At 46.1% G+C, this 10,977-nt stretch overlaps 1 protein-coding gene across 1 annotated transcript; it reads right to left on the bottom strand.

The window, feature by feature from the left end:
• Nucleotides 1-50: 50 nt before the first annotated feature.
• Nucleotides 51-10,864, bottom strand: LOC109527076 (histone-lysine N-methyltransferase EHMT1-like). The gene is made up of 24 exons (XM_019888765.1): nt 10,321-10,864; nt 9,840-10,068; nt 9,570-9,718; nt 9,115-9,270; nt 8,915-8,986; nt 8,704-8,803; nt 7,976-8,104; nt 7,467-7,744; nt 6,842-7,074; nt 6,113-6,319; nt 5,937-6,019; nt 5,749-5,855; nt 5,168-5,290; nt 4,909-5,010; nt 4,266-4,370; nt 3,511-3,665; nt 2,994-3,164; nt 2,625-2,769; nt 2,453-2,530; nt 2,232-2,347; nt 1,807-1,893; nt 1,447-1,525; nt 1,033-1,208; nt 51-503 (listed from the first exon to the last, which is right to left on the bottom strand). The coding sequence occupies exons 1-24, from the start codon at nt 10,786-10,788 to the stop codon at nt 314-316; spliced, it is 3,738 nt and encodes a 1,245-aa protein (XP_019744324.1). The 5' UTR covers nt 10,789-10,864; the 3' UTR covers nt 51-313.
• Nucleotides 10,865-10,977: the final 113 nt, after the last annotated feature.

Raw genomic sequence — 10,977 nt, 5'->3', positions numbered from 1 at the left:
TGACATGATGAACTGATAACTTAAATGTACACATACGCTCATTCTGGTGGAATGGTTCTCGACACGTTTTTCCCTTTCCGGTGATGTTAAATATGAAATGTGAAAAACTGCTTTTAAATTGTCCCTCGTCGCCGTTTGGTGAGACGGGTCATTTTTAGCATGGTGTCAAACCGGAGCAGAACATTCTTCAGGGGGCGGGGGCGTCCAACTGTGCATCTCGCAAAAAGTGTCATCGGTTGGTGTTGGGGCGGGCGTCCTCGTGTCCGGGAGACGTGACGCGCGTGGAAATAAGCGGAGCGCGGGGGCAACGTTTTTAAGAGGGGCTGGAGGGAGCGTCGGACGAGCTGGTGTCAGGGGAGGCACTGGGCTGCTGCTGGCTCTCTGGCGTGCTGTCCGCCTGCAACGACGTCATGGCCGCGGACGAGTACTTGCACTTGGAGGAGCCGCATTCGCAGCTGAACACCTTGCTTTTCACTTCCCAAAAGTGGTCGCCGTAGTTAAATCTGAGAAGCGAGCAAAAACAAGTCTTTCATGCGGACATCACTCAAACGTTGCCTTTATGATGATGTAATCAGATTCCGTAAAAGAGCTTCATACAACCCCCTGTAACGGGGGTGGGCAAATGGTGGCCTGAGGGCCCAATGTGGACCGTGCCGATACTCTGTGTGGGCCTCAAATCATTTGGGGGACCCCACCCGAGTTTCCATCCGACATTTAAAAAAAAAGTTTGGTTTTGTTTTTGGGGTAATTGATGCGAGTGAGTCCACAAAAATGCATATTGAAGGTTTATTAGCATTTTTTTAAATGATTTTTCGGGGTATAATCTGTGTCTTCTTAAACTTTGAAACTCCCTTTGTCGAACAAAATACAATTCAAAGAAAGGTCAAAATAAAAGAAATCATGAACTTAATTATGCAAATAAAAATTATTCAAGTGGCCTTCGGCATCATCGTCCAGATATGTTCTCCAGATATGTTCTCTCACTAACTTGAAATTAAACAAAAGTAGAGAATGAAAAAAAAGTCTTCTTACCCAAGCTCTTCTCCCGCCTTGATGTTTTCACTGGCAAAGAAGGCGATGTGTGGGAAACGCAGGTCCTGGTGTGTGGTGAACACTCGGCAGGCAAACAAGTTGGGCTCGCACATGTGGTTGAGGAACCGACTGATGTTTCCATAGAAACGCGCATCGATGCAGTAAAGATCTTGTGGCTGAGAGGCAAACAACAATAATGTCAAACAAAAAATGTATTCATAAGGCCACGAATGAAAAATACTATCAGCTACAACAACAACACGACTAGTTATGGACTGTCAAAAAAAAGCCATACATCAGACATGATGGCCTTACTTTTGGAAACCAAACTGATGGACAAACGGAGCAGCAATTTTACTTTTAAAAGCAAGATCTTTTTTTTTTTTTAAAGGATGAATTGCGAATGTACTGCACCTTGTCATCCAAACTGAAGAGGTACGCATCATTTTGCCTCATCTCAGCTTCGGCTTCGGAGATGATCTCACCGACGTACCTGTTGACAAGCAGGAGTCAACTTCACGCGCATGCCAACGCCGCTTACAAGCCGCACTGCAAATATTGCGACAGCTGCTCTCTTGTTGAACCCGGACGGCATTCTGTGCGACGATCACAACGAGGCACGCTCCTAAGTACTTGTCGTTATGAAGGGCCAGCTTTGAGAATCGCGCTTGTGCACGTCAGTCGGGTGAGTGAGGTAAGCATAAATTCAAATCTTGTCAGCAGAGTGAACTGAAAACTTCCCCTTTCAGTGACAGGATTTATTGGAGGACTTACTCGCATACAAAGGTCCCTTGCGGTATGTCTTGTAGTGCCCGGACACCCCAGCCCTTCTTACTGGTCCGAAAGAGCTCAAGTCTGGTCCTGGGTAACATGACATGTTATTGGTTCTCACTTGTTAGATTCAGATATTTGAATAGTTTCCTCATGCAACAATCTACTGTATTTTTCGGACAATAAGTCGCACATTTTTTTCATTGTGTGGCCGGTCAGTGACTTGTATAGAGAAAAATTTGAGCTCAGACTGACACCCGTTTTCTAATCATGTTCTTTTGGCGGGTCGCAAATACTTCATTACCACTGGGGGCCAGGAGGAGGCAGAAATGCACAAATAGTATTGCCAAGCTTGGAACATGTCGTTCAGTAACCAGAGGCCTGAGATCGCTTTTGCAGTTGAGATACACGCATACTTTTTTTTTTACCTGAGTCCGTTTTGCACCACCCTGTTCTTGCAGGTCCTCCAACAGGAACAGGCGTGGTTACACTCAAAGATAAGCGGGGGCTCCTCACGGCAGAATTCAGGGAGAAGACAACCGCCCTGAAAGTTGATGAGAATGAGAAATAAGAGCCAAGTCTACAGCTTGCCTGAAATTGTCTGGAACCATCTTCGACCTCAAAAAAGTTCTCTTTAACGTGGTCTTACCGCATCATACCAGCAGCGCAGACTGAGCTGTCCACACATGCAGACGCTTGAAGAACAGTCTTCCTTGCAAACGCAGTACTGTGTTGTTAAGGACACGCAGAACAATGAGAAAGCGGCGATTTGACAATTGAAGCGGGACAACTCGCTTTGAATTTGGCGGCGAGAGCTTTACCTGCAAGTGGGTTATGTTTCTATCGATGTTCATCGGGGAGGTGACGCAGTTTTCAAGGATGTACTTGTAGTCGTCCGGGTAAGGTTCACCGTCGACGGCATTGACACAGGGAAGGGGAACGCTCTCCTGCCCGAGGGCAATGTCGCTGTACAAAAAGCACGCACGCACACACCGTTGGCTGATTTTGCCGCTTGCCGCACAAAGCAAAGCCCCTCCTCTTTCTGCACTGCATTTGCCATGTCATCGTCATAACAACTCCTAGTTAGTGTTTCATCAGCCCCGTGCCCTATTTTCACACTACTTGAGTTGATATGAAATCTTGCTGAAGACTTTGAATTTTAAAAAACAATGCACAAATCCAAGTTGAACCTGTGAAGGCTTTTTTCCATTGCTTGAATGAACCCGACGTTCTTGGCATCCTTCTGTCTCCTGTTGGCCTGCAGGGCCGCAAACGTTTTTGAGTTGTGGCTGCAGCAGTCCGGAGGCGCTTCTCCTTCGCGATTCTTTCGGGAAACATCTGCTCCTCGAGATAGGAAAAGCCTGGAGGGTAGGATAGGTGACTTTGTAAAATTTATTTTTTTTACAACTCGATTCAAAGCACGTATAGCATTCACACCCAATGATTGAGAGAATTTTCAAAGACTGCTGCTTCAAGTACCACTTGTGTAGCGACATGACAGCAATAGCAATGACGTTGGTTTCCTCTTTTGGTCATTTTTTTTTCCCCACCAACCTGTCAAACACGAGCTGAGAAAACACCTCCCAGTAACAACGACACAACCTCACACGGTGAAATAACAATTCAGCGAGAAAGAGGCAATGCCGGGATTCACAGCAATCCGTACGTACCGCGAAAATAGAACAGCTTCACACAATTGCAACTTACACAACACAGTCCAGGCGATTCTCCCGAGCGGCGATATGCAGAGGAGAGTCCCCGTGGATATTTACAGCGTGGAGATCACAGTGCGCGTCCAGGAGCAGTGTGGCAATCTCAACGCTGCCAGAGAACGCTGCCCAGTGAAGAACGATGTTTTCTTCCTGAAATTTTGACCGCCAGCCTATAATTACATGTTTGATTTCTTTGTAAAAAAAAAAAAAAATCCAAAGTGCAGTGTGTTTTAGAGCAACCTTGTCTCTGATGCTGATGTCAGCTCCTTTGGACAGAAGCAATTTGACCTGGTTCACATGTTTGTACTCTGTGGCCCAAATCATGGCTGTCCATCCTCCATCATCCTGTAGGATCGGGGAAGGAAAAAAAAAAAAAAATCCAAAGTGCAGTGTGTTTTAGAGCAACCTTGTCTCTGATGCTGATGTCAGCTCCTTTGGACAGAAGCAATTTGACCTGGTTCACATGTTTGTACTCTGTGGCCCAAATCATGGCTGTCCATCCTCCATCATCCTGTAGGATCGGGGAAGGAAAAAAAAAAAAAAATCCAAAGTGCAGTGTGTTTTAGAGCAACCTTGTCTCTGATGCTGATGTCAGCTCCTTTGGACAGAAGCAATTTGACCTGGTTCACATGTTTGTACTCTGTGGCCCAAATCATGGCTGTCCATCCTCCATCATCCTGTAGGATCGGGGAAGGAAAAAAAAAAAAAAAAAAAAAAAAAAATCCAAAGTGCAGTGTGTTTTAGAGCAACCTTGTCTCTGATGCTGATGTCAGCTCCTTTGGACAGAAGCAATTTGACCTGGTTCACATGTTTGTACTCTGTGGCCCAAATCATGGCTGTCCATCCTCCATCATCCTGTAGGATCGGGGAAGGAAAAAAAAAAAATCAAACATGGGGGGGTGGTGATGGTGAGCAGGAGTGCAACGTATAACACCCAGGACAGCTTTTCCTGTGCTGTTCTGCTGATGGGAGAAGTCGTCGCACACCAGTCACTGTCCGACAAGCGTTTTCTACACCAGACCGTGGTGCAGCTTTTGGCATGCGTCATGACCTGTTTTCGCGCTCATCATAATGAATAAATAATTACAAAGTGTGTCCCTCATTAAAACTACCAAAGAGAACACGTTAGGGTTGAACAGAACGTCCTTGAATGTTGGAACCACTGTATTAGATACAACCACTAAACTCAGTTTTCCAGCAGGTAGCGCACAAGTATCAGGGTGGATTCAACTCTCAGAGCTTATTCATCCCTTAACTTTCCAGAAACAGAGCAATTTAAAGACAGCGGGATTCTAAACGTGCAAATGTACATTCTGGCCACTATCTACTCAGGGAATATTGCCGGGCAAAGTCCCAAAGTAACTCAGAACTGCATGCAGAAGTGTAAACTGACCTGACAGTTGATGTTGACGTATCCTGTACACAGGAGGTACTCAACAATGTTGTAATGACCAGACTTGGCCGCTAGGTGGAGACATGTGAACCCTTCAACATCCTGAGTGGAGTGGAGAGTTTAGTCCTGACCAGTTATGTGTCACTTGCTCAACAAAAAAATAAAAAATACATCAACAAATTTGAAGGTGACTGACAACAGCGTCATCAAACTCAGATGGGCTTCTGTCATCTTTCTTTTGCAAGTGATGGCGACAGACCTTGTGCATGGCGCTGGCTCCAGCTCTCAGCAGGTACATGACCGTCTCCATGTGGTTGTTTTCGCAGGCGTCCATCAGCGGTGTTCGATGATCTTCGTCGCAGCTTTCCAAGTTTGCGCCGGCCTTTAAGTGGAGAAGCATTCATTCATTTGTAACTCTGGTGAACTATGTGACTGCAAAAGGTGTCATGTGAAAAGAACTCAAGAAACTAAATCACCTCCCCCTGCACAAATCACATTGCACGTCAAATTTCTTTTGAATCGGTTCAGATCCAACAAGTGGGAGATATTTTTAAGGGGCTGATGGGAGGGATTTGACAATGCTCCGAATTTAATTGAAAGTATTCCAAACAGTTCTGGTTGAGATTTAAGAACGTGCGGGCATGACGTTGTACACCAAGAAATTGGAACGCCCAATCTGGTGGAAACCTCATCTAATCCTTGGTGAAAGTAGGAAAGGTGAGTTGGCGAAGTCAGTAGGATAACGCACTCTATAAATAGCAAATACGAGCTAGTTATTTCAACGACATGAAGGTAATTGCATCCACTCACCATAAGAGGACTAAGGGGATAAGTTCTTACTTGCACAAGCATGTGGCAGATTTCCTTTTGTCCTCCCTCAGCTGCAGCATGGAGAGGGGTGCGTTTGTTCTGAGACTCCATCTTAAAGTTGGGGTCGATACCGTCCACTGCATACGACATGAAGATGGAAATCGTTTCACCACATTTCAATGACTATCCCAAGGGAGTGGATGAAGGTTAAAACTTACCCAGCATGAGCACGACCTTCTTCAGCTCTCCCTGTTTGGCCGAGAGGTAAAGTTGCTTTGGGTGAAAACGCAGCTTCTTGGGTCTAATCCAAACACACTCATATGAATATTCCAAATGCCAGCCGGGTCTAACATTTCACGTTGACTGAATTCATACGAAAGCAATGAAAACATACTTCTCCGTGTCAAGAGCAACTAGGATGCTTTCAAGAGTTTCTCGAGGAAGAATCGGAGAAGGGGCTGTCGCTTCGACGTCGCCCGGCTGTTCCGTGCCGCCGGAGGATCCCGAAACAGCGAGGGAGTCGAGCCCCGGCGCCAAACCAGCGCAAAGCGAGCTGTCTGCTCTCCCGTTGCCGTCGCTCGCCACAGCCGGCTGTAAAGAGCTGGACCATAAAAACAACAGTGCCTTTAATTCAACACCGCGCTCCATCCATCCTCTGAGCCATTTACCCTCACTCCTAACAAAAACGATCGCTGAAGATTTCGGGCAGACAGCAGTGCCTTCCACTCATGTGTGTAATTTGGCCTGTGACCAGGTCTGTCACCTCAATTTACATCGAGCCAATTTTCATCATTAAAATGAATTGAGATGGCATGAATCCTTTCCACCCTCCTCCCCCAAAAAAACGCCACCATTTTGTTACATGTTTTGATCAAGGAAAATAGCACTATAATAGTTTAACATATTAAAAAAAAAAAACAAGCTGCTTATTTAGCGCAATTAAGTCAAAAGTCGCATGCAGGTAACATTGTACTACTTGTATTCCTTTCAAGTGGGTGTGGCCTATTTGATTTCACTTTATATTTGCAAGTTGGAATAGAAAAACGTATACATTGGGGGCACTCATGAGAAAGTCAAGGTGCCACCGCATTCGGTAAGTCAGAAGGCAACGCGGGTAATTTACCTTCCGGTAGTGGTGTCCGCTCGGCCCTCGTGGGCCCCGGGCGGAGCTGGCCCGTGGGCAGGTGTGGGGGGTACAGTGGAGGTGGTGTCAGCCTTGGCGATGGTCACCTCCTTGGCCTTGCCGGCCTCCTCCCCGCAGTGGGGGCAGAAGCTTTGACCTTTCAGCACTGAGGCACAGGCGCGGTGAAAGCGATGCGAGATGTTCATGTCTGGTTGGCACTCCATGAAGGTCCCCTGGAAGAAAAAAACAAAAAGACTCAACTAATTTCGTTTTGAACAATAAGTGCGTCACCTCAAAGGAATTTATGTTCAAGTCCCTTGTCATAGGTCAGCATTATATTTCTTGACTGACTGAGTTTTTCCTGTGTAAGATGCTCACCAGTTACTGTCCGATTTAATGGCCTTTTTGCCATTTGCCCATTATGCGACGGCATAATGGGATGACAATACGATCTATTTCCAAAATTTGGATCCCAATGAAGGACCGCATGTTTTTGCTTGGCTCTCGAGCTGAAGCAAAAGGACGGACAAAAGGCATGTTGCAAAATAATTCCCACGGAGGAACCGGCTGCAGATGTTCGTGCCAGTATGTCCCAGCTGATATCCTGTAAACGGCTTGTACTCACAGCCCTGCAGAAGAAGCCGCAGCCGGGGCAGCACTGGTGCTTGACCATGCCGTTGCGGTGGTCCTCGCATAGAACGAGCAGCTGAACAGAGTTGGAGGGACGCATCATTTCTTGTTTCAAGACAGCGCCCTGGCAGCGGGTCAATTGTCCATCGACACTGTCCGTAGCCATGCACTTCCTGTCAGCCAGAATGAGAATCTCCCGACTCTTGGGGGTCTCCATGCGGCAGCTGCACAGTGGTAGCTCCTGGGCCTCCTCCACTGTTGAACTCGAGCTCTCTGCAAAGACAACGTGTCATTTCTTGACATCGTATTCAAAAGCACTTGAGGTCGTATTGGCTGCCAACGGTGCATAAATAAAAAAGTTTTAGGATGGATATTTCTTTGATTTTTCATACATTTGAAAAAATGCTGTCATGGTGGGATGTGCTGTGTAGCACTTTGACAGAAAAATGCTTGTAAAACAATGAATATGTCATTGGGTGGCCTCCTCCTGTCTTAGGAGCTCACCTTTGCCATCTGAACTGGCGTCAGGCTCATGGAGTGAGAGTTTGTCGGGTGGTGTGATCTCGGAGTGTTCATTTCTGTCTTCTGAGTGCATCAGAAATGCAGCAGGAGGCTCAGCCAAGGACTCTGGGTCTGGGCAGAACAATAAAAGTCGGTTGAAAATGATCCATTATGAAATTATCCATATGTATAAGAGATAGTCTACTTTGGGTTTATCTTAGTAGATGATGGAATTCTCTGAAAAGAAAAGCTCATTTTAAAATATTATATTACCAACAAACACAACAGGTAAGCCTCACATTTCAGAGGGCACAAGCTCAAACCGAAGTGTCGGACTTCCTATGTGGAGATTTGCATGTTCTTCACGTGCCTACCTTTTTTTTTTTTTAAATTAAAAAACGTTAACTGGATGAATTTCTTCCAGTGTTTGGATCTTTGCTTTCAAATAACTATTAAACTGTTACATATTCTGGTATAAAAACACACAGTACGTCTCAGCTTTGACAAGTCCATCACTCCCCCCCCCCGATATTGGCCTTTGGTATGTCATTGTTCATACTCGCGCAAAAAAGCGAGCACACACACCCACACACTCAAAGAAGAAACCACAGAAAACATAACCGTACTTCGGAAAAACTTTGGTCGACAAGGAAGATCAACCGATGCCGGCAGCCGACAAGTCGATCTACGAAAGCGAATGAGCTGGGTGTGGACGCAGTGGGACTTGTTACCTTTCTCCATTGCCATCCTCTTGCATTTCCTCGATGGCCTGAGCCAGGCATCGTCTCCTTTTGTTTTCCTCTTTGACTTCTTTAGACTGGACTCGGTGCTCTGAGGCAAACAGAAGTTCAGTGATGAGACTATTTCGGTGTCGGAGAAAAGAGAAAATGGTTTGAAGCTAGTGGATAAAAAAGCATTTTGTTGCCTCCTAGTCGGTCTTACCAAGTAATCTGAATCCGTGCCTTCCTCCTCTTCATCTTCTCCAGATTCGTCAGAATCCTGCTCATTCTCCGCCTAATGACAAGTTTAACCGCAAACATTTAGCACACGTGACCACTGAGTTGGTTACTATGCAAAGGTTAATTCCAGCTCTTGCGCAAGTTCCGTGCATTGAGATTCGGGATTTCCTCGGCAAGGCTGACCTGAGACGGAGACTCAAATGTTGGACTCGTTTGCACGATATCGGTGCCAAGTTCCTCTCCTTGCGACTGTTGTTCCTCCTCCGAGTCCAGCTCATCTGACACTTCCTCTTCCTCAGATGCATGATCCATCTTCTCCCCGTTTATGTTTAGATTTGTCTGGGAGTTCAGAGAAAATGTGGAAAATATAAAATATGATGCACTATTGGTTCTGCAAACATTCGCTATGCCCGCTAGGAATTGCACGAGATTATTATTTTGATGACTCTCCTCTCATTACGCGCATAACATAGTTGTTTTGAATCGGCGCAAAACTAGTGAGCGGCGATCAGCCATTAGTGGCAGAACCACGCACGCGGCGTGACAGCTAAGTGGCGTTTGCTCGTGTCGCTCAGTGTGCAGCAAGTCATGGACTGGTGGTGAAGTTGTTCAAATTTCTGCACGCTCTTTGCACATACCTCCGGGCTCTTGGCATTCGGGTGTACCACCTGAAACATTTCCAACATTGTTGTCTGCCGAAGAATTTTAGGTTTCTTCTTAGGAACCAGGCTGTAAATTCCCATCCTTCTCTTCTTCTTACGGGAAGAGAGCCCCCCTGTGAAGAGACCTACATCAAGAGACAAACATACACAAAGATGACTGGTTATTTTCATTCCAAGAACCCCCCCACAAAAAAAAAAAAAAATCTATTTGGTGGTGTATCGGTGCGTGTTGATTGCATCTGGAACCTGCGAGACCATGTTGAAGGTTGGAGGGCGTCGACGTGAGCGGAGGGGAAGAATCTACAGGAGTTGCTGGTGAAGTCGGCGAAGCAGTTTGTGCTGAAGCTGGCAGATCCGAAGGATTCTGAGGTAGATGGTTCTCTGTTGAGCACTGCTGTGAAGGGTTCGGCGTGTCGGGTGAAACCGGAGTTTCCATCACGGTGTTCTTTGCTTCTCTTAATTCCTTCTTGAGGAGCTGTCAGTGACAAAAACAGAAATGGTGAGTGTCCTGAATAGAGGGGGTGAAACGTGCCTGAAAATATGGAGGCGGTTTTTGGAGTGAATGCACGGTTTTTCCCAGTTGTAGCAAATTTTAGGGGCTATTTTTAAAAAATGTGATTTTTTTTTTTTTTTTTTTTAAATAGGAGGGAATGATGATAAAGGGCTCAGACTACTAAAAACTAAGAATGTGAAGGAAAAAGAAAACCCCAACATTGGAATCATTTACCTTTTGTTCCAGAGTGACAGCAGGCCTCGACATGGTTTTGCGAGCTCTGTGTATCATGATGGTTGTTGAAGCTGTGGTAGTGGCGGCTGTGCCATTTTTAGAGTCTATTGTCTCCAGCTCTGTTGTAGTTCCTGTAATAGGGTCGGTCCTTAGTGCACCTAAAGTCTGAGGGGACCCGGAGGCTGAGGAAGGGGGAGATTTGGTCAAGTGTACCCCTGTGGGGGTGTTTGAAGGTGGCCGGTTAGTCCTGTGGGGGGAATTTGCCATATCAGGCGTGGCTTCCGAGCTGTCCTCCTGTTGCGGCTTAATGAGAATAAATCCATTGCTCCCAGTAACAGAACCGTGTGGCGTCTCCATGTCCGACGTCCCATTTTCATTTACCAATGCTAACTCCATGCCGTGGCCTGTTGTCGAAACGCACGTCGGGCTGTTGTGCCTTGCGTCGTCACATTCGGTGCCATTAAGCATTGGTTCTGCGACGGGAGAGGAGGCCAGCCTGTCCGCTTCTGCTTTGCATTTTTCTACGGGTCACAACCAAAAGTGTATCATTAGATTGGAAAAAGAAACATGTTCAGCATTGATCATTTTGTTTAAAAAAAAAAAGTCCTTTCAACTGGCTCATTTTCCTCCATGCAAAATACTTTATAACAGCCTGGG

Source organism: Hippocampus comes, unplaced genomic scaffold (genome assembly GCF_001891065.2).
Source record: "Hippocampus comes isolate QL1 unplaced genomic scaffold, H_comes_QL1_v1.1 scaffold347, whole genome shotgun sequence".
Taxonomy (NCBI): domain Eukaryota; kingdom Metazoa; phylum Chordata; class Actinopteri; order Syngnathiformes; family Syngnathidae; genus Hippocampus; species Hippocampus comes.
This window is presented reverse-complemented; position numbering and strand designations above follow the sequence as displayed.

Coding starts and splice junctions, on each gene's coding strand:
- LOC109527076 (XM_019888765.1), bottom strand. CDS start 10,788: ATGCTTAATGGCACCGAATGTGACGACGCAAGGCACAACAGCCCGACG. Junction 7,745..7,975: donor CGCCAGTTCAGATGGCAAAG/GTGAGCTCCTAA, acceptor TTGTCTTTGCAG/AGAGCTCGAGTTCAACAGTG. Junction 7,075..7,466: donor GCGGCTTCTTCTGCAGGGCT/GTGAGTACAAGC, acceptor TTTTTCTTCCAG/GGGACCTTCATGGAGTGCCA.